The sequence below is a fragment of the Gorilla gorilla genome, chromosome 19 (assembly GCF_029281585.2).
Source record: "Gorilla gorilla gorilla isolate KB3781 chromosome 19, NHGRI_mGorGor1-v2.1_pri, whole genome shotgun sequence".
NCBI lineage: Eukaryota > Metazoa > Chordata > Mammalia > Primates > Hominidae > Gorilla > Gorilla gorilla.
The window spans coordinates 88,362,665-88,387,441 of NC_073243.2; the positions used below are offsets into that span (position 1 = coordinate 88,362,665).

At 44.1% G+C, this 24,777-nt stretch overlaps 1 protein-coding gene across 2 annotated transcripts in view; it reads right to left on the minus strand.

Moving 5' to 3' along the window:
• Positions 1-1,683: 1,683 nt before the first annotated feature.
• PRDM9 (PR/SET domain 9) overlaps positions 1,684-24,777 on the minus strand; it is an 83,397-nt gene continuing 60,303 nt past the window's right edge. The window contains exons 1-11 of one of the 2 annotated variants that reach the window (XM_031003382.3): positions 21,581-21,877; positions 20,254-20,406; positions 19,763-19,886; positions 19,329-19,436; positions 11,426-11,475; positions 8,178-8,334; positions 6,952-7,053; positions 6,472-6,743; positions 5,999-6,066; positions 4,826-5,019; positions 1,684-3,122 (exon numbers count right to left, since the gene is read on the minus strand). In XM_031003382.3, the coding sequence (XP_030859242.3) occupies positions 2,023-3,122; positions 4,826-5,019; positions 5,999-6,066; positions 6,472-6,743; positions 6,952-7,053; positions 8,178-8,334; positions 11,426-11,475; positions 19,329-19,436; positions 19,763-19,886; positions 20,254-20,322 (2,244 nt within the window). In that variant the 5' untranslated portion in view covers positions 20,323-20,406; positions 21,581-21,877 and the 3' untranslated portion in view covers positions 1,684-2,022. Of the gene's footprint in view, positions 3,123-4,825; positions 5,020-5,998; positions 6,067-6,471; positions 6,744-6,951; positions 7,054-8,177; positions 8,335-11,425; positions 11,476-19,328; positions 19,437-19,762; positions 19,887-20,253; positions 20,407-21,580; positions 21,878-24,777 lie in introns of those variants that run through there. The other variant, XM_055367487.2, reaches the window with a different exon arrangement.

Below are 24,777 nucleotides of genomic sequence, written 5' to 3' on the forward strand. Positions count from 1 at the left end.
CATAGAAATGCCCTCTCATTAAATGCCTGATGGCTAGTACCATCTAGCAGATACCACCTACTACCAAGTCCCAACTGAGGATTCTGCTGGCTTTAACTGAATGAGAAAAGGGACTTCGATTGTTCAAAGCGGGGAACTGACTCGATTTTGAGCACTCTATTTCCCCTCTCGACTCTACATGCCCTGGGGACATTTTGGTCTGAGAACCCTTCTCTCACCTCAAGAATCAGATTCAGAATCAAAGGCTGAGCTTGTTCAAGGCAGCAAAGCTGATGGCCCGTGTATCTGGGGCACTTCCTTCTTCTCTGCACCACCCCTGTTCAACTTTCTTCTGAGGGAAACTTCAGCACATTTCAGTCATGTGTCTGCTGGGATGTATACGGAGGCTTGATTCCGAAGCCCTTCCAGGAGGACAGGAAGGCTTCTTCCTAGGCCTGCAGGGATGGTCTGTCTTCCCTCCTCGAGCTTGGCTGGGTCTTGACAGACAGTGTAGATCTTAATTAAAAAAAAAAAATCTATCCCTTTATTTATTTTCATAATCTTTTGTTAAAAAAGAGTAAGGTGTTTGTTTTTACATTTTTGTTGCTCTGTAGAAAGAGAATGAGGATCTAGGATTCCCCTGGAAGAAGCAGGGGCATTCCTTCTCTGATTGGTGCCCTCAACTGGACACACACATGCACACACAAGTACATGCACATACGTGTGCAGATACACACACATGCACACACACCTGTGGGATATGATGAGGTTTCTCTTCAAATAATCTGATCAATCTTTTATTCTTTAATTCATAGTACCCCCCCTCCTTTCTCCTTTTTCTTCTGTTTTCCTTTCTGCCTTTGTTAGATGCCCAGGCACACCACAGTACTAGGCGTTATCAGTACCACCAGCTCACATTCCTTTCCTTATTTGGAAAGAGGACTAACTTCCTAGCTCATTACAGACACCCCTTCCTCTTCGTCTCCATTTTTTTTTTTTTACTTGCCCACCTTCTCTAAAAAAATCAAATCTTTAGCCAACTGGGATTAGTTTAGATTGTACGACCCGACCCCAGCCAATGGAAAAAGGTACAGGGGAAGGACTTGTGTCAGGAATAAAGGCTCTGCTGCCTCTTTGTTCAAGTGTGCTCTCATGGCGACTGGCCAAGGAGGCACCCCTCTGCACAGAAGTAAAATTGCTTTGCTAAGAATCCTTTGTTCGAGTGTTCAATTTCCTTAGGATTTTGAGCGTTGTTCCTAACACACCCTTGAAACCCCCCACACTCACACAGTTACCTACACGGAGGGCACATACCCCCACACCCGAACACATATATACACACACGCGTGTTCTTGTCTGGCTTTCACATCCTGGGCTACAGAGATTGGAGGAGATCAGGAGAGGAGACTGGGGAGCCAAGGGAGAGTATGGCAGCAGAGGAGAGGGGTCCATTAGGAGAAGAGGCCACACTTCCCAGGGGACCAGGGAACTCCCTTTCCTGCTGCGACTTTCTAGAATCTTACATTTCTCTTCCTGGACTTGGGAATTGATTCTCCAATAATTAAACCAGACGGACTCCAAGTTTATGTCTTTCTGGGGGTTGAATTCCTGTGGAGTCTTGAGCTGAACACATGAGTTCTCTGTGGCCCTTCTGGACTCTTCTTGCCTTCAGTGATAAGGGAAGAATGAGGTACACACTTGGGGTTCAGATTTGTATGGAGACAAAATTTATTAGAACAGGAGCAAAAAACAAACAAAAACTGGAGGGGATCAGTGCGGGAAAGAACCACACATGCTGATGTCCCCCGAACACTTAGAGAACTATCCCCTGTTCTTCCTCATCTCTAGTCATGAAAGTGGCGGATTTGTTTAATTAGTTATTTCCGATCTCTTTATACTCTCGGGGAATATAAGGGGTCAGCAGACTTCCGCTGAAGCCACCTCACAGCTGGGGTGTGCAAGTGTGTGGTGACCACATTTGTCTTCTTGTGGCTATTGAGATGAGGTTTTATTACTAATGACTTACTCATCCTCCCTGCAGACCTAGGGCTTCTCCCCTGTGTGTGTCCTCTGGTGACTGAGGAGGTGTGACTGCTGGCTAAAGCCCCGCCCACACTCCCTGCAGACATAGGGCTTCTCCCCTGTGTGCGTCCTATGGTGAATGAGGAGGTGTGACTGCTGGCTAAAGCCCCGCCCACACTCCCTGCAGACATAGGGCTTCTCCCCTGTGTGTGTCCTCTGGTGAATGAGGAGGTGTGACTGCTGGCTAAAGCCCCGCCCACACTCCCTGCAGACATAGGGCTTCTCCCCTGTGTGTGTCCTCTGGTGACTGAGGAGGTGTGACTGCTGGCTAAAGCCCCGCCCACACTCCCTGCAGACATAGGGCTTCTCCCCTGTGTGTGTCCTCTGGTGTCTGAGGAGGTGTGACTTAACGCTAAAGCCCCGCCCACACTCCCTGCAGACATAGGGCTTCTCCCCTGTGTGTGTCCTCTGGTGAATGAGGAGGCTTGACTTAACGCTAAAGCCCCGCCCACACTCCCTGCAGAGGTAGGGCTTCTCCCCTGTGTGTGTCCTCTGGTGTCTGAGGAGGTGTGACTTAACGCTAAAGCCCCGCCCACACTCCCTGCAGACATACGGCTTCTCCCCTGTATGTGTCCTTTGGTGTGTAATAACATCTGATTTAACACTGAAACCTTGCCCACACTCTCCATACTTGACTTTTGCAATTCTTGAGATTCCTACCCCCACAAATAATTTGCCTGTGTTCCCTGGATTCACTTTCTGGCCTGTTCTGGACTCTTCTTCCATTATTCTTTTTCCCACTCTACAGCTCCCCATTTGTCCTTTGGGTGGGCTAGAAAAGGCCCTTGAAATCTCCCTCTGCCATGTCCTTTTATTCAAGAGTTTGGACCTTTCTTTGATCTCTTGACCTTTGGTTTTGTCATTACGGCTGCGTGGATCAGGATATTGCTGCTCCTGATTCTGATCCCCTGGGCAGGGATTCTCTGGTTGGAGGAGTGTTCTTGCAGATGGTCCTGGGAAGTTCTGAGAGGAGTGATTGCGTTCTACATGTTGACTGAGAAATTTCTGACTTGAAAAGGCCAGACAGCATGAGGGACATGGATGGATCTCTGGCTTTGGTTCTGAAAGAGGAAGTTTTTGGTCAGGGTAGATGTTTTGTTCAGGCCTTACCACATATGAAGGTATGAAGATCAAATGAAGAAACAATCATTCTTCATATGTTAACAATGCAAGCTCTCTCCCACCAAGTGCTGGATGGACCTTTACAGTCCATTTTTCCATTCCACTTTTATTCACTACATCTTAAAAAATCCAGAAATCCCACATCTTGGGCCTTTTCTACATATCTGCCAGACTAGGTAACCTCAACCAGCATCAGGGCAGTGTCATTCCTTATATAGATGGAACTGCAGTGACCTTTTCCCCACACTGCAGGTATTTTCCAAGTCCTATAAAGCCTTCCCTGATCACCCTCTGCCACATCCTCCCTCCCTGGTCCCTGGGCACTTTTGCTGACACGAGGTCTTCAGCTATTTTATTCTATTGAGAAATAACACTCTTGATGACTTAGGTGAGATTGTCCTTAGTGACTTCCTAAGAGGGGAAAAGGATCTATTAAGAGCACTCAGTCTGGAGATCCACAAATGTGGTTAAAGAGAAGATGTGCGAGCAAATCTGAGTTTGAGTCTCCTCATTCAAAAGGACATATTTAATTGAGGACTGTTATGTGCCTGGTTCTCCATCAGGAAGTGGGATGCAGGTTGGCCAACACAGAGTGGTCCAGGTCCCACTGACTAAAGGACTCTGGGTCCTGCTACCCCAACTAGGTGCATGGATTCCATTTCAGATTCCACAAATCATGAAATGAGAATATGTTCTCTCTCAGGCTGCCCATCAAGTATTCATTTTTGACATATTTCATTCAGTCTGAGCCCATTTCAAATACAATAGGAAGTCTTGTTTCAAAATATATCCCTACTCAGACTTACCTCCGTGCTCCCCACCTTCATCCTGCCCACCATTCTCTCATCTGGAAACCGGAGCAGCTCTGAGGGGATGACCCACTGCCGCCTATTTTCCAAAAATGAACCAAAGCTGAACTCTTTCTGGCCTTAGGACCATTGCACTAGCTGCGCCCTGTGCCTGGAACCCTTGGCCCACAGGCACTTGCACTTCTCAAATGCTGTCTCCTAAGAGAAATCTTCCCTGACAATCCCCTGCAACACTCTACTCTCACCTCACACGGATCCCCAGGTATTCTTTCTGGATTCATTTTCTTCAAAGCACTAATCACTGTCTGATATTACACATATGTCTGTATGTAATCATATGGTTCCCTAATTCACATGTCAAGAGCAGTTTTTCTGATTGTCTTGATCAATCTATATTTACACTTCCTGCAACATGGTCTGGCACTGAGTAGGAATTCACATGACAGCTAATTGAGGTAATTAATGAATGAATAACAACACATGCATATCATTAGGAAATATCAAGGAAATGCCAGAAGAAACTACCTTGTTGGGAGAGCTGGTAGGTGTTTGAGAACTTGATTTTTCTCTTTAAGTCTTTCAGCACTATATGCTGTTATATACTTTGTGCATGAAGTACTTAGAATATAAAATCAGAACAAAGATTTAAAAATATAAAAATTGTTCCAAAGAGGCAAAGGTATATAACATGAATGTTTAATTTTGGAAGCCACTGATTTGAAATCTTACTGACTTTAGATGGCATTTTACTGTACTTAAGAGTTAAACCATGAAAATTCTCTAGGATAATTCTTTCTTTCCTGTCCTTTTAAAAGAGTAATAGTGATGCCTACCTCTCCCTGCCATGAGCTCTTTCTTCCACTTGCTGCCCCACTTGATGCCCAGTTCCTGGCCGTATTCATCCCCATACCAGACCAGCAGTTCACAGCCTGGTCTAATGACTCTGCAGGTTCTATAGAAGATCTGCCTGTGGTACTGGAAGGCCACCAGGTTCTGCTCTTCATCATCCCGGGCACAGTTCACATACCTGGGGTCAAGGCAGGCAAAGGGAAAGAAAAGAGGCAGTGAGTTCCCAGTATCTGTCAGATCCAGGTCTGGCCCATCACCTGCTGGTCTAGGCCTCCATGGTCTAGTGCTGACCACTTCCCCCACCACTCCTCCGGGAACCTTCTGCTCATTCCTAAATCTCTTTCACAATGTCATATGAACTTGCACTTCTGACTACAGTGTTCATCCTGCCTAGAATGTTTCCCTGCCATGCCTAATCAACCATTTTTTCAAAGCCCAACTCCAGACTTACCTCCACCTTGACTGGCCATAAAACACATTGACTTCTAGCTTCTCTAAACTCTAAATTAATTCTGTTTTATACCACAGAACTTGGTGCTTGATCATGTACTCTGCTTTTAGATTAGTGCACATCATTCTATACTCAGCCCAAGTCCATCTTTCTTTGACAGGCCTTCCTTAATCACCTTACAGTTCATTCAGGTGCCATTCACCTGACTTCCCCAGAATCCCAGAGAAACTTAGAAGTCTCTTTCTCTCGGCCCAATAACATAGAACAGTAATAGTTGATTCATTTTTCTATTCTCTGATAGAACGAGAGCCCATTGTGGAAAGGGGCTGAGTCATCCTGCAGCTCACTTCTGTTCAAGTAGTGAACCTCACTTCCTAACCTGGAACATACAAAGTGCTTAATAAACGTGGATTACACAAATTAAAGCATGAATTCAGAGCCCCCCGTGAATCTAGGCTTCTCAAGGTTTATCTTGGTGCCTCAATTTTGTCTAGCATACATATTTATGTTTTGATACCAATAAATCGTAATATCTATATTTTTATTTTTTATTTCTAAATGTTGATAGTATAAAACAGCATTATATGGAGAAAAATAGAAATAGGGAATGTGAAAATCATTGAGGGAGGCATAATGATAAGGAAGGAAATCCAGCTTTGTGAGAGATGAAGGTTCTCTCTGAAACTCAGAGAGCTACTAGCCTTACCTCATCCAGTTGGCCCAGGATTTATCTTTTCCGTCCACATACTCATAGCAGTTTCTCCCCTTGGTGATCTGAGTTTCAGAAAAATAAGGCAAAGGCTTTTTAGAGGGTAAAAATCAGAAGAATTATTTTACTCCACTGTCATCAATGGCCTTTGGGCCTGCATAGCTTCAGCTGCCAATTGAGACCACATGGTATGTACCTTAGTCATCATCTATCTACACATCTGAGTTGGTTTGTCCAATCAGAGCAGAAGCTCCACAGGGAGGATGCACTTCTTTGTCTTTGTACCACTCTGCTCCCATGTAACCTCTGATCTCTAAATAGGAGTTCCATGTTCATGCAAAGACCCTTGAGTACACAGAGCTAACCATGTTATCCTTACCTATATACTAACATGTAGAAGATTATGTCCCACCAAAGGCACAGAAGGGATGTGGGAAGACAGAACAGGGGAAATGGCAGGCTCTTCTTACCAGCCAGGAGTATCCATTGTTGGCTGCCTCTTCGTCTTCTGTAATTCGGCCCTTATAGGGGCCAAAGTGCAGACCCAGCGGCAGATCAGATGCCTCATTCCACACTCCAAGTCCAGCCTGAGGGATGCCTGATGGCCCAATTCTCAGCCCTGGGGGCAGACTGAGGGCTGAACGGTTGGGGTGCCCCTTGTCCACTGCACTGTCCTTTACAAATATAGGGGGCCCATGGGCAGCACAGCTGTCAATGAAGAAGTTCTGACACATCTCACAATCTGGAAGTGAGGGAAGCAGAGATTAGGAAAGTTGTAATGCATGTTCCTTGATATAAGAGCTTCAGAAAGAGCTTGGCATCCACATTATTTAGCCCTAATCCTGTACTCTAATTCATTAGAGTAAGGGAATGATTTGTGGGCCAAATGATGAAATTATTGCACCAGGACATAACAGCAAGCTGTGTGAGTGGCCAAAAGTGTCACTTACAGAGGTAATCATCATCCTGCGGCTCGCTGACCTCTTTGTATGCGTGACCCTTTCTTTCTCTCAGGCTATACATTTTTCCTTCAGTCTCCTTCTTCCTGAGTTCTAGGTTGGAGAAGAGTAGATGGGTAAAATTGGGAATCTGGGGTGTTTGTCCTTGTTTCATAAGAAAATGTGAAATCTACCATCAAATTAGCATCTACCTTTCTACATACTCTAGTGTCCCCCTCTTTAACTACTGCTTCAGAGAGACTTAGACCCCATACCCACACTGACTGCAGATGCCTATTTAATATTAGTTTCTGGCTGTTCTCATTATACCATTAACTTCCCAACATTCCTACTTACAAAATGGTTCATTCATGCATTTATTCATTTGGAAGATATTTCTTGAGGTCACATTACATCTTAGGCATTGAACAAAGGCCTGGACATACAACACTAAGATAAAGTATGATCTCTATAGGGGATCTTCTACAAACTAGTAGACATGTGATGGAAGAGGAAATGTAGAAATGCACAAAAGAATATCTATTATCAGAGAGGTACTTATTGGACACCTTGCATGTATTGGTTCATTTATATTTTATTTAATGCTTTCAAACAATATACTTGGTCTATATATACTTGGTCTCATTTTACAGATTACCATTCAGGAGCTCAGAGAATTTATAAGATTTGCCCAAGGCCCCAGTGCTTCTATGTAGATTATAACCCAAGTGAATGACTTCAAAGTTAATGTTCTTACATGCTATTCAATACTGTATCCAAGGCTGGGCATGGTGGCTCAAGCCTGTAATCCCAGCATTTTGGGAGGCTGAAGTGAGCAGATCTCTTGAGGCCAGGAGTTTGAGACCAGCCTGGTCAACGAGGTGAAACCCTGTCTCTACTAAAAATACAAAAATCAGCCGGGCACAGTGGCGCACGCCTATAATCCCAGCTACTTGGGTGACTGAGGCAAGAAAACATCTATTTTCATGGAGGCAGAGGTTGCAGTGAACTGAGATTGCGTCACTGCACTCCAGCCTGGGCAACAGAGTGAGACTCTGTCTCAGTGAACAAATAAATAAATAATTTTAACAAAATACTGCATCTACCTTCTGGTCTCACAGTTGAGTCCAGCTTAAGCCCAGGCCTATGCAAAGTCCACCCCACATAGGTAGACCATACTCATCAACCTTTCTAGAGGACATAGAGGGACTAAAGTCCCCCCAAATATTTTTTCTTACCCAGTTTTAGCCTTGAGTGCTGTCCAGAGGTACTTGCTTCTCCAGGAGGGGACACTGGTTTCTGAGCCTGCTCTGAGCCACTTGCATTCAGTAAATTTGCTGTTCTTGACAATTCTTTCAAACTAGATTCATTACTGAATGACACCTTGGGCATTCCCTTTAATGTGAGAGTTACATATTAAAAGACAACATGAATTTCTTTAGTTCTTTACGGCTTGCGACATGTTTTCATATGCATGACTCTAGTTAATGTTCAAACCTTGAAAATACCTAGAGTGTCTAAATACTAGAGGGAAAAGAGAAGGTCTAAGTGAGTAGTGAATCTGGGACTCTAACCCATGTCTTAAGGCTCTTTCTTTCAACTTTCTCTAAAATGTTCTGTGTAAGTCAAAGGGAAGGAGGAGGAATACTTGGGAAGACTAGCTGGAGAATCAACAAGATCTGTGAAAGAAGGGGGTAAGGGCTTACAAAGAGAAGGAGGGAATCTTCCATAAACTAGTAGACTTTTGATGGAAGGGGAAATGTAGAAAAGCACAGAGGGACAAAGCACATCTGGAAAATGAGGTAATAGAGCAGTAAGATTGGGAACAGAACAAAGAGACGACTGGCAAAAATATATCTAGACAACCAAGAAAATGATGTCAAAGTTGCATGTTGCCATATCCTGGAAAGAATATTTGGCTTTGGAATTAGATTAATTAGTTCCTGTACCAATTCTGCTTGTCTGCTTGAATAAGGGTGTATTGTTAGCTAATTCTCTTTAGTTTCCTGATCCAGAAATTGGCATACTTTTTTTTTTTTTTTTTTTTTAGAAGGAGTCTCGCTCTGTTGCCTAGGCTGAAGTGCAGTGGCACGATATCAGCTCACTGCAGCCTCCACCTCCCAAGTTCAAGAGATTCTTCTACCTCAGCCTCCCGAGAAGCTAGGATTACAGGCATGTGCCACCATACCCAGCTAATTTTTGTATATTTATTAGAGATGGGGTTTCACTAGGTTGGCCAGGATGGTCTCGAACTCCTGACCTCAAGTGATCCACCCACCTCAACCTCCCAAAGTGCTGGGATTATAGGCATGAGCCCCCGCACTCAGACCATGCTAATTCTTTTTTTTTTTTTTTTTTTTTTTTTTGAGAGGGAGTCTCACTTTGTTGCCTAAGCTGGAGTGCAGTGGCACGATCTCAGCTCACTGCAGCCTCCACCTCCCAGGTTCAAGCAATTCTCCTGCTTCAGCCTCCCAAGTAGTTGGGATTACAGGTGTCCACCACCATGTCCAGCTGATTTTTGTAGTTTTAGTAGAGATGGGGTTTCACCATGTTGCCCAGGCTGGTCTTGAACTCCTGACTTCGGTTGATCTGCCCACCTCCACCTCTCAAAGTGCTGGTATTACAGGTGTAAGCCACTGCCCCTGGCGCTAATTCTTAATATTGTAGTGAACATGAAAGATAATAATGTTCACCAAAGTGTTTTTTGAACTACTTACTACAGTATGAATGTGAGATTAATAATTTTTCTCACCAGGTGCAGTGGCTCACACCTGTAATCCCAGCACTTTGGGAGGCCAAGGCAGGCGGATCACCTGAGGTCAGGAGTTTCAGACCAGTCTAGCCAACCCCATATCTACAAAAAATACAAAAAACTAGCCAGGTGTGGTGGCAGGTGCCTGTAATCCCAGCTACTTGGGAGGCTGAGGCAGGAGAAAAACTTGAACTCAGGAGGTGGAGGTTAAAGTGAGCCGAGATCACGCCACTGCACTCCAGCCTGGGTGACAAGAGTGAAACTCTGTCTCAGAAAAAGAAAAGAAAAAATAATTTTTCTCACAGACTGGGTGCAATGGTTCACATCTGTAATCCCAGCACTTTGGGAGGCCAAGGTGGGAGGATGGCTTGAGCCCAGTAGTTCAAGACCAGCCTGAGCTACATGGCAAAACCCTGTCTCTACAAAAAATGTAAAAATGAGCCGGGCATGGTGGTGCATGCCTATGGTCCCAGCTACTCAGGAGGCTGAGGCAGGAGGATCACACTAATCTAGGAGATGGAGGCTGCAGTAAGCCGAGATTGAGTCATTGCACTCCAGCCTGGGCGAAAGAGCCAGACTCTGTCTCAAATCACCCCCCACCACCACCCAGAAAAATAACAAACAAATGAAAATTATCTCATAGTCCTGATAACATCTCTACAGTTGAAATCTAACTCAAAGATATTTTCAGCATTCCTTGACCCTGTTACTTATCGTTTAATTCATAAACTTGGAATCAGTCATTCAGAAAACGCTAAGGAGGCTCTCAGAGGCCCTGATCTGGGCTTGGGAGTTCTGAGAAGAATCAGATATGGACCAGACTCCTGAAGAGCTCACAATGAAGAGGCAGCAGGCAGGCTAAACAAATAATTCCAAACAACATGACAGTTCCCTAATTGGAGCCCAGAGGAAGGAGCTGTTACTGCCTTCTGTAGGAATGAGCATTTGAAATCAGTTCCAGAAGAATATATTTTTACTTAATAGGATGTAACCTATATGAAGTCCTAAAACATTTTCTTATTTGTTGTTTCTCAGTCTTCAAACCTGAAACTCCTCAGGGCTGGAAGCTGTTTCCTCTGATCAGAATGGGTCCCTTATGAGGGTAGGGACCCTATCTCCTTCTGGGACCAAACACAGTATGAACTGTCTATTTACTTGGAACTTCCCTTAATCAGAGTGTTTTAGTGCAAATCTCACTTTACCATAACAGAAAAAAACTGAGGTTGAAAAGTCAGTTGGACGAATGATGTAACACATATGGGTAAGACAGCATAAACTTTATAAAACTATGAAACTTTTAATGATCTTGTGTTAATGATCTTGTAAGTGCTTTAGAGAAGGAGTTTTGGATTAGACTGCACCAACACTGAATGTGAACCCAGGGATATAACTGAACATTTTTATACCTCAGTTTTCTCATCTGTAAAATGGCTATAGTTACAACATCTACTTAATAGGTACTATATATAAAGTTGAATAGGAACTATATGTAAAGTTTATTCATGTAAAATGCTTAAAATAAAGTCTGAAAATATTGAGAAAATAACACCATGGTAGCAATTATTGTTGCTGTTCTTATTAACTCTTAAAATAATGATGACGTCAGACACTGTACTAAAGAGATCAGGAAAAGAAGGCATTAGTTCCTATGATAGTCTGTACATTCTCCTCCTCTTACCTGTGTTTGGATCCATGAGGAAGGTTTCTTGTCAATAGGATTTGGGAAATACTTACCTTCTGGTGTTTACGCTGTTCCACTCTTAAGGCCATACAAGGAGGTTTGACTAAAAGGTGATGAGAAATCAGTGGTTTGGTTGGTAAATGTTTCCAAACACTAGAGATTCTCTCTTCTATTTTTTATTTTTATTTTTTATTTTTGAGACGGAGTCTCCCTCTGTCGCCCAGGTTGGAGTGCAGTGGCTCAATCTCCACTCACTGCAACCTCCCTCTCCCAGATTCAAGCGATTCTCCTGCCTCAGCCTTGCGAGTTGTTGTGAACTACAGGTGTACGCCATCACACCCGGCTAATTTTTGTATTTTAAGTAGAGACAGGGTTTCTCCATGTTGGCGATGCTGGTCTCAAACTCCTGACCTCAGGTGATCCACCTGCCTCCGCCTCCCAAAGTGCTGAGATTACAGGCGTGAGCCACCATGCCGGGCCTAACTCTGGAGTTTCTCATTAGAGACAGAGAATTCTGAATCAGAGAGTGATGATTCCAAGTATTATCCAAAGGCGATTTGGAAATGTTTTCTGAAGTATCATTAAGGCCTATGTTTCTATTAGAGGCATTACTAATTTTCTTAAGACTTAAAAAAATAGATAAAACTTCATCTTTGTTTCATCCTGTCTATTAAGGTATACCTAATAAGGTACCTAATACATTAATTTTTAAAATGTAAATTGACCTTTCACGACAAACACACTGAACAAACTAGGAATAGAAGGAAATCACTTTAACATAAAAAGGTCATAAAAGAAACGCCCCCACAACCTTTTTTTTTTTTTTGAGATGGAGTCTCGCTCTGTTGCCCAGGCTGGAGTGCAGTGGTGCAATCTTGGCTCACTGCAAGCTCCGCCTAGTGGGTTCATGCCATTCTCCTGCCTCAGCCTCCTGAGTAGCTAGGACTACAGGCGCCCACCACCATGCCCAGCTAATTTTTTAAATTTTTAAATTTTTTATTTTTAGTAGAGACAGGGTTTCACCATGTTAGCCAGGATGGTCTTGATCTCCTGACCTCGTGATCTGCCCATCTTGGCCTCCCAAAGTGCTAAGATTACAGGTGTGGTGGTGGGCGCCTCTAGTCCCAGCTACTCGGGAGGCTGAGGCAGGAGAATCGCTTGAATCTGGGAGGCAGAGGTTGCAGTGAACCGAGATCGTGCCACTGCACTCCAGCCTGGGCAACAGAGCAAAACCCCATCTTAAAAATAAAAAAAAAAGAAAACTATAAATATTTTTACCAAAAAATTGTTAGAAGTAATACATGAATTTGGGCCGAGCATGGTGGCTCACACCTGTAATCTCAGCACTTTGGGAGGTTGAGGTGCGCAGATCACGAGGTCAGGAGATCGAGACCATCCTGGCTAACACGGTGAAACCCCGTCTCTACTAAAAATACAAACAATTATCCAGGCATGGTGGCGAGTGCCTGTAGTCCCAGCTACTCGGGAGGCTGAGGCAGGAGAATGGCGTGAACCAGGGAAGTGGAGCTTGCAGTGAGCCAATATCACACCACTGCACTCCAGCCTGGGCAACAGAGCCGATTCCGTCTAAAAAAAAAAAATAATACATGAATTCACCATACAAAATCAACACCCCAAATCAGTTGTGTTTCTATTTAGTAACAATGAGCAATCCACAAAGGAAATTAAGAAAAATACCCCAACCACAATAGCATCAAAAAGAATAGAATAATTACAAATAAACTTAACCAAGGAGGCAAAAAACTTGAACACTAAAAACTACAAAACGGTGCCGACAGAAATTTAAGGAGACACAAATAAATGGAAGGACATCTTGTGTTCATGGATTTGAAGACTTAATATTTTTAACATGTTCATACTATCAAAATGATCTATAGATTCAATGCCATCTCTATCAAAATGCCAATGCCATTATTTTCAGAAATGGAAAAATATCCAAAAATTCATATAGAATCTCTAAGGACTCAGAATCGCAGAACCAATCTTGAAAAAGAAGAATAAAGTTAAAGGCCTCATGGTTCCTGATTTCAAAGCATATTACAAAGCTACAGCAATCAGAAAAGTGTGGTACTGGTATAAAGACAGATATATAGACCAATGGAACAGAATAGAGAGGCCAGAAATAAACCCTTGTGTATACGGTCAAATGATCTTCAGCAAGGATGCCAAGACTACACAATGGAGGAAAGGACAGTCTGCAAGAAATGGTGTTGGGAAAATTGGATATACATATGCAAAAGAGAAGACAGACTCTTACCACATATCTCATATAAAAATTAACTCAAAATAGATTAAAGACTGAAATGTAAAACCTATAAGTACAGAACCTCAAGAAGAAAACACAGAGGAAAAGCTTATGACATTGAAATGAACAATAACTTCTTGTATATGACACCAAAAGCATAAGCAATAAAAGCAAAAATAGACAAATAAGACTACATCAAATTTAAAAACTTCTGTGTAGCAAAGAAAACATTCAACAGAGTGGGAAGGCATCCTGCAGAGTGGAAGAAAATATATGCAAACCATATATTTGATAAAGGGTTAATGTTGCTGAGTGCAGTGGCACATGACTATAGTTCAGCTATTCAGAGGCTCAGGTGGGAGGATAACTTGAACCCAGGAGTTTGAGACCAGCCAGAGCAACATAGTGAGACCTCTGACTCAAAAAAAGAAGATAAAGAGTTAATATCCAGGCCAGGCGCTGTGGCTCTTGCCTGTAATCCCAGCACTTTGGGTGGCCGAGGCAGATGGATCACTTGAGGTCAGGAGTTCATGACCAGCCTGGCCAACATGGTGAAACCCTGTCTCTACTAAAAATACAAAAAATTAGCTGGGTGTGGTGGTATGTGCCTGTAATCCCAGCTACTCGGGAGGCTGAGGCAGAATAATCGGTGGAACCTGGGAGGTGGAGGTTGCAGTGAGCTGAGATCGCTCCATTGCACTCCAGCCTGGGCGACAGGAGTGAAACTCTGTCTCAAAAAAAAAAAAAAAAAAAGAGTTAATATTCAGAATATATGAAGAGCTCCTATAACACAACAACAACAAAACAAATAATTAAATAATGAGTGCTATGGACTGAATTTTGTTTCCCCCAAATTCATATGCAGAAGCATATTTAATACCTCAATATGATGGTATTTAAAGATGGAGCCACTGGTAGGTAATTAGGGATAGGTGATGTCATGAGGGTGGGACCCTTAGGATGACATTAGTGCTTTTGGCCTGGCGCAGTGGCTCATGCCTATAATCCCAGCACTTTGGGAGGCCGAGGAGGTGGGCAGATAATTTGAGGCCAGGAGTTTGAGACCAGCCTGGTCAACATGGTAAAACTCCATCTGTACTGAAAATACAAAAATTAGCTGGTGTGCCCCTGTAGTCCCAGCTACGTGGGGGGCTGAGGCAGGAGAATTGCTTGAACCCAGGAGGTGGAGTTTGCAGTGAGCTGAGATCGCACTACTGAACTCCAGCCTGGGGCAACAGAGTGAGGCTGTCTAAAAAAAAAAATCTTCTAGTAGATATTATTGCTTTTATAAGAAGAGGAAGAAATTCCTTCTCCTTCCTGATGTGGGAACACAAATAATTCACGTAAATACACAGTGAGATGGAGGTTGCCCACAAGTCAGGAAGAGACCCCTCACCAGAACCCAACCATGCTGGCACTCTGATTTTTTACTTCCAGGCTTCAGAAATGTCAGAAAATAAATTTCTGTTGTTTAAGCCACCCAGTGTGTGGTATTTTCTTGTGGCAGCCTGGGCTGACTAATACAATGGGCAAAAAACTTGAATAGACATTTCTCAAAAGAAGATACATAAATGGCTAAGAAGCATATAAAAATATGCTTAACATCACTAATCATCAGGGAAATGAAAATTAAAACCACAGCGAGATGTCACTTATCCTGTTATGATAGCCTCTGTCAAAAAAACAGAAAATAGCAAGTGTTGGCGAAGATGTGGAGAAATTTAGAACACTTGCTTATTGTTGGTAGGTGGCTTAGTCTGTTTTCTGCTGCTTTCCTAGAATGTAACAGAGTGGGTAATTTATGTGTGTGTGTGGTTTTGTTTTTGTTTTTGTTTTTGTTTTGACACGGCGTCTCGTTCTGTTGCCCAGGCTGCAGTACAGTGGTGTGATCTCGGCTCACTGAAACCTCTGCCTCCCGGGTTCAAGTGATTCTTCTATTTCAGCCTACCAAGTAGCTGGGATTATAGGTGCATGCCACCATGCCCGGCTAATTTTGTATTTTTAGTAGGGATGGGGTTTCATCAAGCTGGCCAGGCTGGTCTCGAACTCCTGACCTCATGATCCACCTGCCTCGGCCTACCAAAGTGCTAGGATTACAGGCATGAGCCACCATGCCTGGCCCAGAGTGGGTAATTTATAAGGAGAAGAATTATTTGGCTTGTGGTTCTGGAGGCTGGGAAGTTGAAGAGTATGGCCCTGGCATCTTGCAAGGGGCTTCAAACCGCATCATGACATGGTGGAAGGGTAAGTGTGCTTGTGAGACAGAGAGAAAGACAGGGAAGGGCCCAACTCATCCTTTTCATCAGGAACCCACTCCTGCAATAACTAACCCACTCCTGTGATAGTGTCATTAATCCATTCATGAGGTTGGAGCTATCATTACCTAATTCACCTCTTAAAGGCTCCACCTCTTAATACTGTTACAATGGCAATTAAGTTTCCAATACATGAACTTCCACACATTCAAACCATAGTAGTGGGAATGTAAAATGGTGCAGACACTGTAAAATACAGTATAGCACTTCCACAAAAAATTAAAACCAGAACTACCTTATGATCCAGAAATTCCACTTCTGGGTATACAATATATTAAAAAGAATTAAAAACAGGATCTCAAAGAGATATTTGCACACTGATAGTTATTACAGCATTACTCACAATAGACAAGAGGTGAAGCAACCTAATATCCATTGACAAATGAATGGATTTTAAAAATGTGGTATATACATGGAGTGGAATATTATTCAGCCTTAAAAAAGAAGAAAATCTTGTCACATGCTATGACATGGGTGAATCTTGGGGACATTATGCTAAGTGATTAAATAAGCCAGTCACAAAAAGACAAATATTTAATGGCTGATTCCATGTATATGAGGTATCTAAAGTAATCAAATTTATAGAAACAGAATTGCAGTTGCCAGGAGCTGCAGGGAGGAGGAAATGGGGTGTTATTGTTCAATGGGTATGGGGTTTTAGTCACGCAAGATAAAAAGTTCTAGGGATCTATTTCACAACAATGTGCATATAATTAATAAAGTTGTACACTTAAAAATTGTTAGAAGAGTAAATATATGTTATATGATTTCTTACCACAGTAAAAAATAAATTAACTTAAATTGGGGATTTTAACTGAGTTCAGATAAAGATGTATAGATGTGTGGTAAACCACGGGAGATAGATTCCCTCTAAAGAGCCATTCTTTTCATGTCAAAACATTGGCAGAAAAGCAAACACTGGCCTTTCATACCTCTTACACCATTTTTAGGTCCTAAGGAATCTAAAATCCATAGATGGTGAAATCGTAGACCCAATCCAAGTTGCTATCTCTAGTTTGGGCAGATTGACTCTTTTTACTTCTAAACTCTCCTAACCAAGCAGTAGAAGAGGAAATGAGCTTCACACTTCTATTTTATAATTATGATACATTATTTTATTTACCTGATGCTGTCTCTGGTCAGTGACATATGGGAAAGATCAGGGAAACTAAACAGCTCTCTCAAACCCGCTCCAGAATCGAGACAAAGAAGTAGATTCATTTTGGTATAAGAGGATCATATAGTATGATTAAATGTACATAAATGATATATCTTTACTTAATATTATTTCTTCTAAGAAATTTAAATCAATAACTAAACTATTATGAGATTGGTATTAGAAAGCTTTTTCGTGGATTTACAGTTTAATTAAGTTTGCTTTCATTGTTCTATGATGTATTAACAATGTTTAGCAAAAACAATTAAAAAAATGACAAATTTTAAACATATAGAAAACAATGGAGAGTGGTACTGGAAAACCTATACATCCATCACCATTCAGTCCAATGTCAACATTCTGTCACAATTGTTTCAGATCTTTTTATGTTTATTTCAAAATTTAAAAACAAAAATAAAAACATATAAAAAAACTGACCAAGCCACAGTGAAGCCACCTGCCAGCCCTTCCTTCTTTTGTTGTGATGATAAATGTTCTGAATTTGGCACTCTTATTCACATTTAGATTTTATACATTTACCAGTTATTATTGTATCTATAAATACTATATATATTTTACAAGTTTTAAAACTTTATATGAGGCCAGGTGTGGTGGCTCATGTCTGTAATTCCAGCACTTTGGGAGACCAAGGCGGGTGGACTGAGGTGGGTAAGGAGTTCAAGACCAGCCTGGCTAATATGGCAAAACCCCATCTCCACCAAAAATACAAAAATTAGCCTGGAGCGGTGGCACATGCCTGTAGTCCCAGCTATTCAGGAGACTGAGACAGGAAAATCGCTTGAACTTGGGAGGTGGAGGTTGCAGTGAGCTGATATTGTGCCACTGCACTCCAGCCTGGGCAACAGAATGAGACTCTATCTCAAAAACAAAAACAAAAACAAAAAACAAACAAACAAACAACGTTATATGAATAACCTCTTACTGTATATACTGTCTTGCATTTTGCTTGTTTGTTGAACATTTATGCTTTTGAGGGAAGATTCTTTTTCCTTTGTTAAATTCTGAAATGTAGCTGAGACCTAAACCCAGGCTGGTTTCAGGAGGTCACTATTTTTCCCCGCCCTGAGATGGAGTCTTCTCATTCTGTTGCCCAGGCTGGAGGGTGGTGGCACAATTTAGGCACACTGCCACCTCTGCCTCATGGGTTCAAGCTATTCCCCAGCCTCAGCCTCCTGAGTAGCTGGGGTTATAGGCACCCACCACCACACCCGGCTAATTTTTTTTTTTTCCTGTATTTTTAGTGCAGACGGGGTTTCACCATATTGGCCAGGCTTGTCTCAAATGCCAGACCTCAAGTGATACAACCACCTTGGCCTCCCAAAGTGCTGGGATTACAGGTGTGAGCCACCATGCCTGGCCGGGAGGTCACTTCTAATTCTTCCTGGGGGCTATGCACGGTGCCTCATGCCTGTAATCCTAGCACTTTGGGAAGCTGAGGTGGGAGGATCGCTTAAGCCCAGGAGTTTGAGGCTGCAGTGAGTTATGACTGCACCACTGCACTCCAGCCTGGGTGACAGAGTGAGACCTTGTCTGTAATAATAGTAACAATCATCATCATCATTATCATCATCATCATCATCATCATCCCAGCACTTTGGGAGGCCAAGGCAGGCGGATCACTTGAGGCCAGGAATTCGAGACCAGCCTGGCCAACATGGTGAAATCCCATCTCTACAAAAAATACAAAAATTAGCTGGGCATGGTGGTGCACATCTGTAGTCCCAGCTACTCGAGAAGCTGAGGTGGGAGAATTGTTTAACCCGGAAGGCAGAGGCTGCAGTGAGCCGAGATTGCACCACTGTACTCCAGCCTGGATAACAGAGGGAGACCCTGTCTCAAAAAAATAAAAAATAAAAATAGTCCAGGTGTGGTGGCTCATGGCTGTAATCCCAGCACCTTGGAAGGCCAAGATGGGTAGATCACCTGAGGTCAGGAGTTCGAGACCAGCTTGACCAACACGGAGAAACCCCATCTCTACTAAAAAAAATTTACAAAAAATTAGCTGGGCGTAGTGGTGGATGCTTGTAATCCCAGTTACTTGGGAGGCTGAGGCAGGAGAATCGCTTGAACCTGGGAGGTGGAGACTGCAGTGAGCCAAGATCACGCCATTGCACCCCAGCCTGGGCAAAAAGAGCAAAACTCCATCTCAAAAAAAAAAAAAAAAAAAAAAAAAAGATCCTACTTCCCTTCCCTCTTACCTTGCTGCCTAGGGGTCCATTCTTCATCAGAATCTTCTGTGTCATCCACCTGGAGTTTGATGGCCTGCCTTCGGTGACACATGAAAGCTGGTCGAGTGGCTCTGAGACCTGAAAAGAAGCAAAAATTTTGTTCTAAAATGGAAGAGCTGGGAGAAGGAACAAAGGGTAGTGGCAATGGAAAGCACCACAAAGCCAGTGCTGCTCAGTCTGATGAGCTGGGAGAGTCTTGAACAAGGTCAAGATGTGACCTCTGCATGGTCAATATCCACACTCAGCCCCACACTGATGCAAAATAACAAAATTTCCCTCCAGATTTGTCTACATGAAAAAGGGAATTGTGGGCAGATGCCGCCACCTGAGAATTAAAATAATATAGGGACCAAAGACCTGTTTTATGTCTCCCAGGCTGGTCTGTTCCCAGCACTTCCTGTTACCTATAGTAATCAGTGCATTATAGTTCCTTTTCACATTCCTATAGCGAGTTTTCTCCCAGTCTCCCATCTCTGCCCATTCTTCCTTGGTGAAGTATATGGAAATGTCTTTGAAGGCATCTTTGACCTAGAGGAAGTAACAGATTCCATCAGTGATTTACTAGTACACATCCAGCTGGTCCTTTTCCTCTACCCTGTGTGTAGGACATAGCCTGGGGCCTCTGGGAGTCTCTGTGAAACATAAAGATCTTCCCTCCTTCTCCAGATTGTGTCCCGTTTAACTGAGCAGACCCTGAGCATTTTCCTAGCTCTCTGCTGACACAGAGCAGTTGCTGATGCTAGTGTTCTTTTCTCCCCCATGTCCTGGCCAGGACCAGCTGCCCCCATTCCACGCACATTCAGATAGGGTCCCCCAAGGGTACAGGCCAGGAGTCTGCAGCACTCCAGAGATCAGCTCCTGCTAGGAGTCCAGCTTCGCCTCCTCCACTTCTCACCATGGGCTTCCGCTCTGTTCTCTCTGTGTCTTCTTCTGGGCTCTCCTCTTGGGACCTTTCAGGGCTCATGGTGCTGGGACTGTCTCCAAGGCCCTGCTCCAATTCTGAGTGTGAGAAGGGCCCTGAGTCTCCCAGCTCCTAGGCCAAAGGCTCCTGTGGAAGGAGAAGGTGCTGAGAGGGGGCAACAGCCCTGAGCACTACCCAGAACCAGGCTCTGTCTTCTCCATCTGGCTGGGTGTTCAGAGCAGGAAGATGTGGGTTCCTGGTGAGGTCTCGAGCACCCCAAGGAGATTTGAGGGTACTGATGGGATGGGAAGGCCTCCACTGGCCATGAGCTACCACCTAATGTAAGCTGGATTTTGTTCTTTTAGTTCCCCTGCAGCTAGGCTCATTTGGAGAAGGGTGGCACAGGTGCCTGGAGGGTTGTAGCTACCGGTGTTTGAGGGGAGTCCTGAGGTGTGAGAGCCAGAGGAGTCCCAAGGAGACCTTGAGGCCGCCCGACTGCTGAGACTTGGGTCAGACTGAGGGGCAGAGTTCTGTTTCAGCGAGGCAAAATGAACATTTCGCATAGACAGGATTTGGGGACCTCTACCTGAGGATTCTAGAAAAATCCAGGAGTAAAGCAGTCTGCATCTCTAAGGGGAGCTATTTCTCAGGTTGAGATTTGGGGTCCCTCAGGCTGGGGTCCCTCAGCCTGAGCTTTGGTATCCCTCAGGCTGATAGTATCTGTGGTTTTTTCAGGATGAGATTTGGGGTCTTTTAAGCTGAAAAGATTTGGAGTGCTCAAGCTGACAGGATTTGAGATTCATCAGGTTAAGGGGATTTGGGGTTCCTCAGGATGAAAGGATTTGGGATCTTTGAGGCTGAGGAAATTCTGGGTCTCAGGTAAAGGAGATTTGGATCTCTCATAAAGGGGTTTTAGGGTCTTTGACACTGAGGTTATTTGGTCCTTGAAGCTGAAGGGATTGAGTTTTCAGGCTATTTAGGTTATCTGAGGTTGGGGAAATTTGGTCTGTCTGTGGGTGAGATATTTAGGGTTCCTCAGGCTGAAGGATTTGGGTTGCCTTAAGGTGAAGGGAATTGCGGCTTCTCAGGCTCAGAATATTTGGTGCGCTAAGCATTAGGAGATTCGCTGTTCCCCTGGGTGAAGGGATTTGGAGTCTCTGAAGCTGAGGTACTTTGGGGGTTTCATGCTGAGGGGATTTTAAATCCCTCAAGGTGGCAGGATTTGGGGTCTCTTGAGGCTGAGAGAATTTGGAGCTTCCCAGGGTGAGGGGATCTGGGGTCTCCCAAGCTAAAATTTGAAGGTCTCGGGATGAGGGTTTACAAGGGTTTCACGCTGCACGACAAAGGCTCCCCATGCTCTTCACAGTCTCCCGTGCTCTCCTGCCGCGGTGTTCACCCTGGCCGGGCGTCCTCTCAGAGTCCCTCAGGAGGTGAGATGTGGTGGAGGGCGAAGTGACAGGCTGTACAGCTGCCAGCCAATCAGCACGGAGACCAAGGCGAGCCCGCCATTCGGCAGTCAGGAGGCGCTAAATGGGCGGGGAGTAGGGCGGAGCCTTGCCTGTCAGTCACGGGCACAACCCGGTTTTGGGCTCAGGAGGTGGGGGAGGGGCCTGGCTCTTCCCGCCCCTGAGGAAGGTCCCTCGCCTCCCAGAGGGGCTTGCGTGTAACCCTCCGGCGCGCAGGCGCAGTTTCGCGGGTTTTAATTCTTGGTTTTCCCCAACTCCGGTGTTTGCGACTGAGTCGGGAGTCGGGGCTGCTCCTCACGTCCCTCCGCAGGCCTGGGTCTTCTAAGGGGACACTGTGTCTTTTTGAATTGCAAGAGTTCTTGCACTGATTCTCATCTGGGAGGGTTGGTGTTCCTTTAACTGTGGTGTAAGTTGGGTATTGTCAGCTGGCTTCGTTTCTGGATGCTTCAGAGGGCCAGGGTTCTGTACAGGACCCTTACGTGTGGGTGAATTGTGCGCAGGCGTGCTTTGCGGTGAGACGGGAGAGCAATAGCCCTTTACCAGCTCCTGGGCCTTGGGGGAGCCTCCTGTGATCACTGGCGGCTGCCTGCGTTTCTTTTGTTAGGTGTTCTGGGCTGCGGGGCTCCCTCGGGCAGAGGCTGCATAGGTCTCCCCTTTTCTGGACTGGCCCTCTGGAGGGAGGCATGCCTCGCTCCCTCGCTGCCCAGTGTCCCAAATGTCTCACCTCTCTCAGTGCTCTGAGAGTGGGGGCTCCTCCCCCGTTCAAGTGCTAGCCACAGATCTCCCCCCCGCCCCCGGTATCCCTAGCTACGTGCCACAGCCCTGGGGACACCAAGAAGTATGGCTTGAGGTTGGGCTCTCGCTGTGCTGGGGAATCCAATGTACTCCTGGGTCACGGGGAAGGTACTCAGGTGGAGCGATGCACTCAGGCTGGGCTGCAGAGGCTGCACTGTGTGTGCACCTGCTCTTGCAGAGTGGCTAGGCATGGGCCCTGGGAGGGGCCAGTGGGCAGGAGGACTTGCAGAACAGAGGCACCCAAGTCCCACAGGGAAGCTGCCCCTGCTGTCTCCTGGGTCAGAGGTCAGCTAATGCCAGAGTCTCCTGCAAGGAGATACGGAGCCTGGGGGATTGGCATCTGTATTAGTCCGTTCTCGCACTGCTATAAAGAAATACCTAAGACTGTAATTTCTAATGAAAATAGATTTAATTGGCTTATTGCTCGGCAGGCTGTACAGGAAGCATGATGCTGGCACCTGCTTGGCTTCTTGGGAGACTTACGCTCATGGCGGAAGGTGAAAGGGGAGTCAGCACTTCACGTGGCCAGAGCAGGAGGAAGAGAGAAAGGCGGGGAGGTGCTATACACTTTTAAACAACCAGATCTCACTATACAGTTCCAAAGAGGGATGGTGCTAAACCATTCATAAGAAGTTTGTCCTGTGATCCAATCACCTCCCACCAGGCCCCACCTCCAACACTGGCGATTACATTTCAACATAAGATTTGGACAGGGACACAGATCCAAACCATATCATTCCATTGTATGGAATGCTACCGTATGATGCATTATCTATTATCATTAACTCAAAATAAATTGAAGACTGAAATCTAAGACCTAAAAGTACAGAACTCCAAGAAGAAAAAAAATAAAATCTTTATAACATTGGAATGAGCAATTACTTCCTGGATATGACACCAAAAGCATAAGCAACCAAAGCAAAATTAGATAGATGGGAGTACGTCAAACTTAACGTCTGTGTAGCAAAGGAAACAATCAACAGTGACGAGGCAACCTATATAGAACGAGAGAAAACATTTGCAAATCATATAACTGATAAGGAATTAATATCCAGAAACTTATAAAAAAAGTCTTAAAGCTCAACAACAAAAAATAACTTGATTAAAAAATCAAAGATGGGATGCAGTGACTTATGCCTGTAATCCCAAAACTTTGGGAGGCCAAGGAGGGAGGACTCTTTGAGGCCAGGAGTTTCAGATTAGCCTGGGCAACATATTGAGGCCCATCTCTACCAAATTATGTTTTTTTAATTAGCTGGGTGTTGTGGTCCGTGCCTTAAGTCCAAGCTACATGGGAGGCTGAGGTGGGAGGGTCACTTGAGCCCAGGAGTTCAAGACTAGCCTGGGCAACATAGGGAGATCCCGACTACAAAAAATTAAAAAATTAGCTGGGAGTGAGACTCCATCTCAAAACAAAACAAAAAACAAAACCAAACAAAAACCCCCCAAAACCTAGGAGTGCCTCTATGGTGAGAGTATGTTTAACTTTAATAAAAACTGCCATATTGTTTTCTGAAGTTGCTGTATCATTATGCATTCCACTAGCATTGAACGAGAGTTCCTGTTGCAACTTATTTTAATTTTATTTATTTATTTGTTTTTTTGAGAGAGAGTCTTGCTCTGTAGCCCAGGCTGAGTGCAGTGGTGCGAACACTGCTCACTGCTGCCTCTACCATCCAGGCTCAAGCAATTCTCCCACCTCAGCTGGGATTACAGGTGTGTGCCACCAGGGCTGGTTAATTTTATTTTATTTTTTAATTTTTGGTAAAGATGGGGGTCTCACATGTTGCCCAGGCTGGTCTTGAACTCCTGGTTTCAAGTGATCCTCCCGACTTTGCTTCTCAAAATGATGGGATTACAGGGATGAGCCACTGTTCCCAGCCTCCTGTTGTAATTTTTATTACATTAAAAAAAGGTTTTAGTCACATTAGTAGATGCTCAGTGGTATACCATTGTTGCATTAATTTGCTTTTCCCTATGACATGTGCCATGAGCATTCTTTTGGATGCTTGTTTGTTGTCTTATCTTTTTTAGTGAGGTGTCTACCTTTTAATTGTGTTGTCTTCTTGCTGAGCATTAGAATTTCTTTGTATATTTTGCATATAAATCCCTTTCAGGTTTGTTTTATAAATATTTTCTCTCAGTCTGTGGCTTGGTTTTTCATTCTCGTAGCAGGATGTTTCAGAGTAGACATTTCAAATTTTAATAAAGTCCACATCATCAATTTTTTTTTTCTTTTATGGACTTGCTTTTGCTA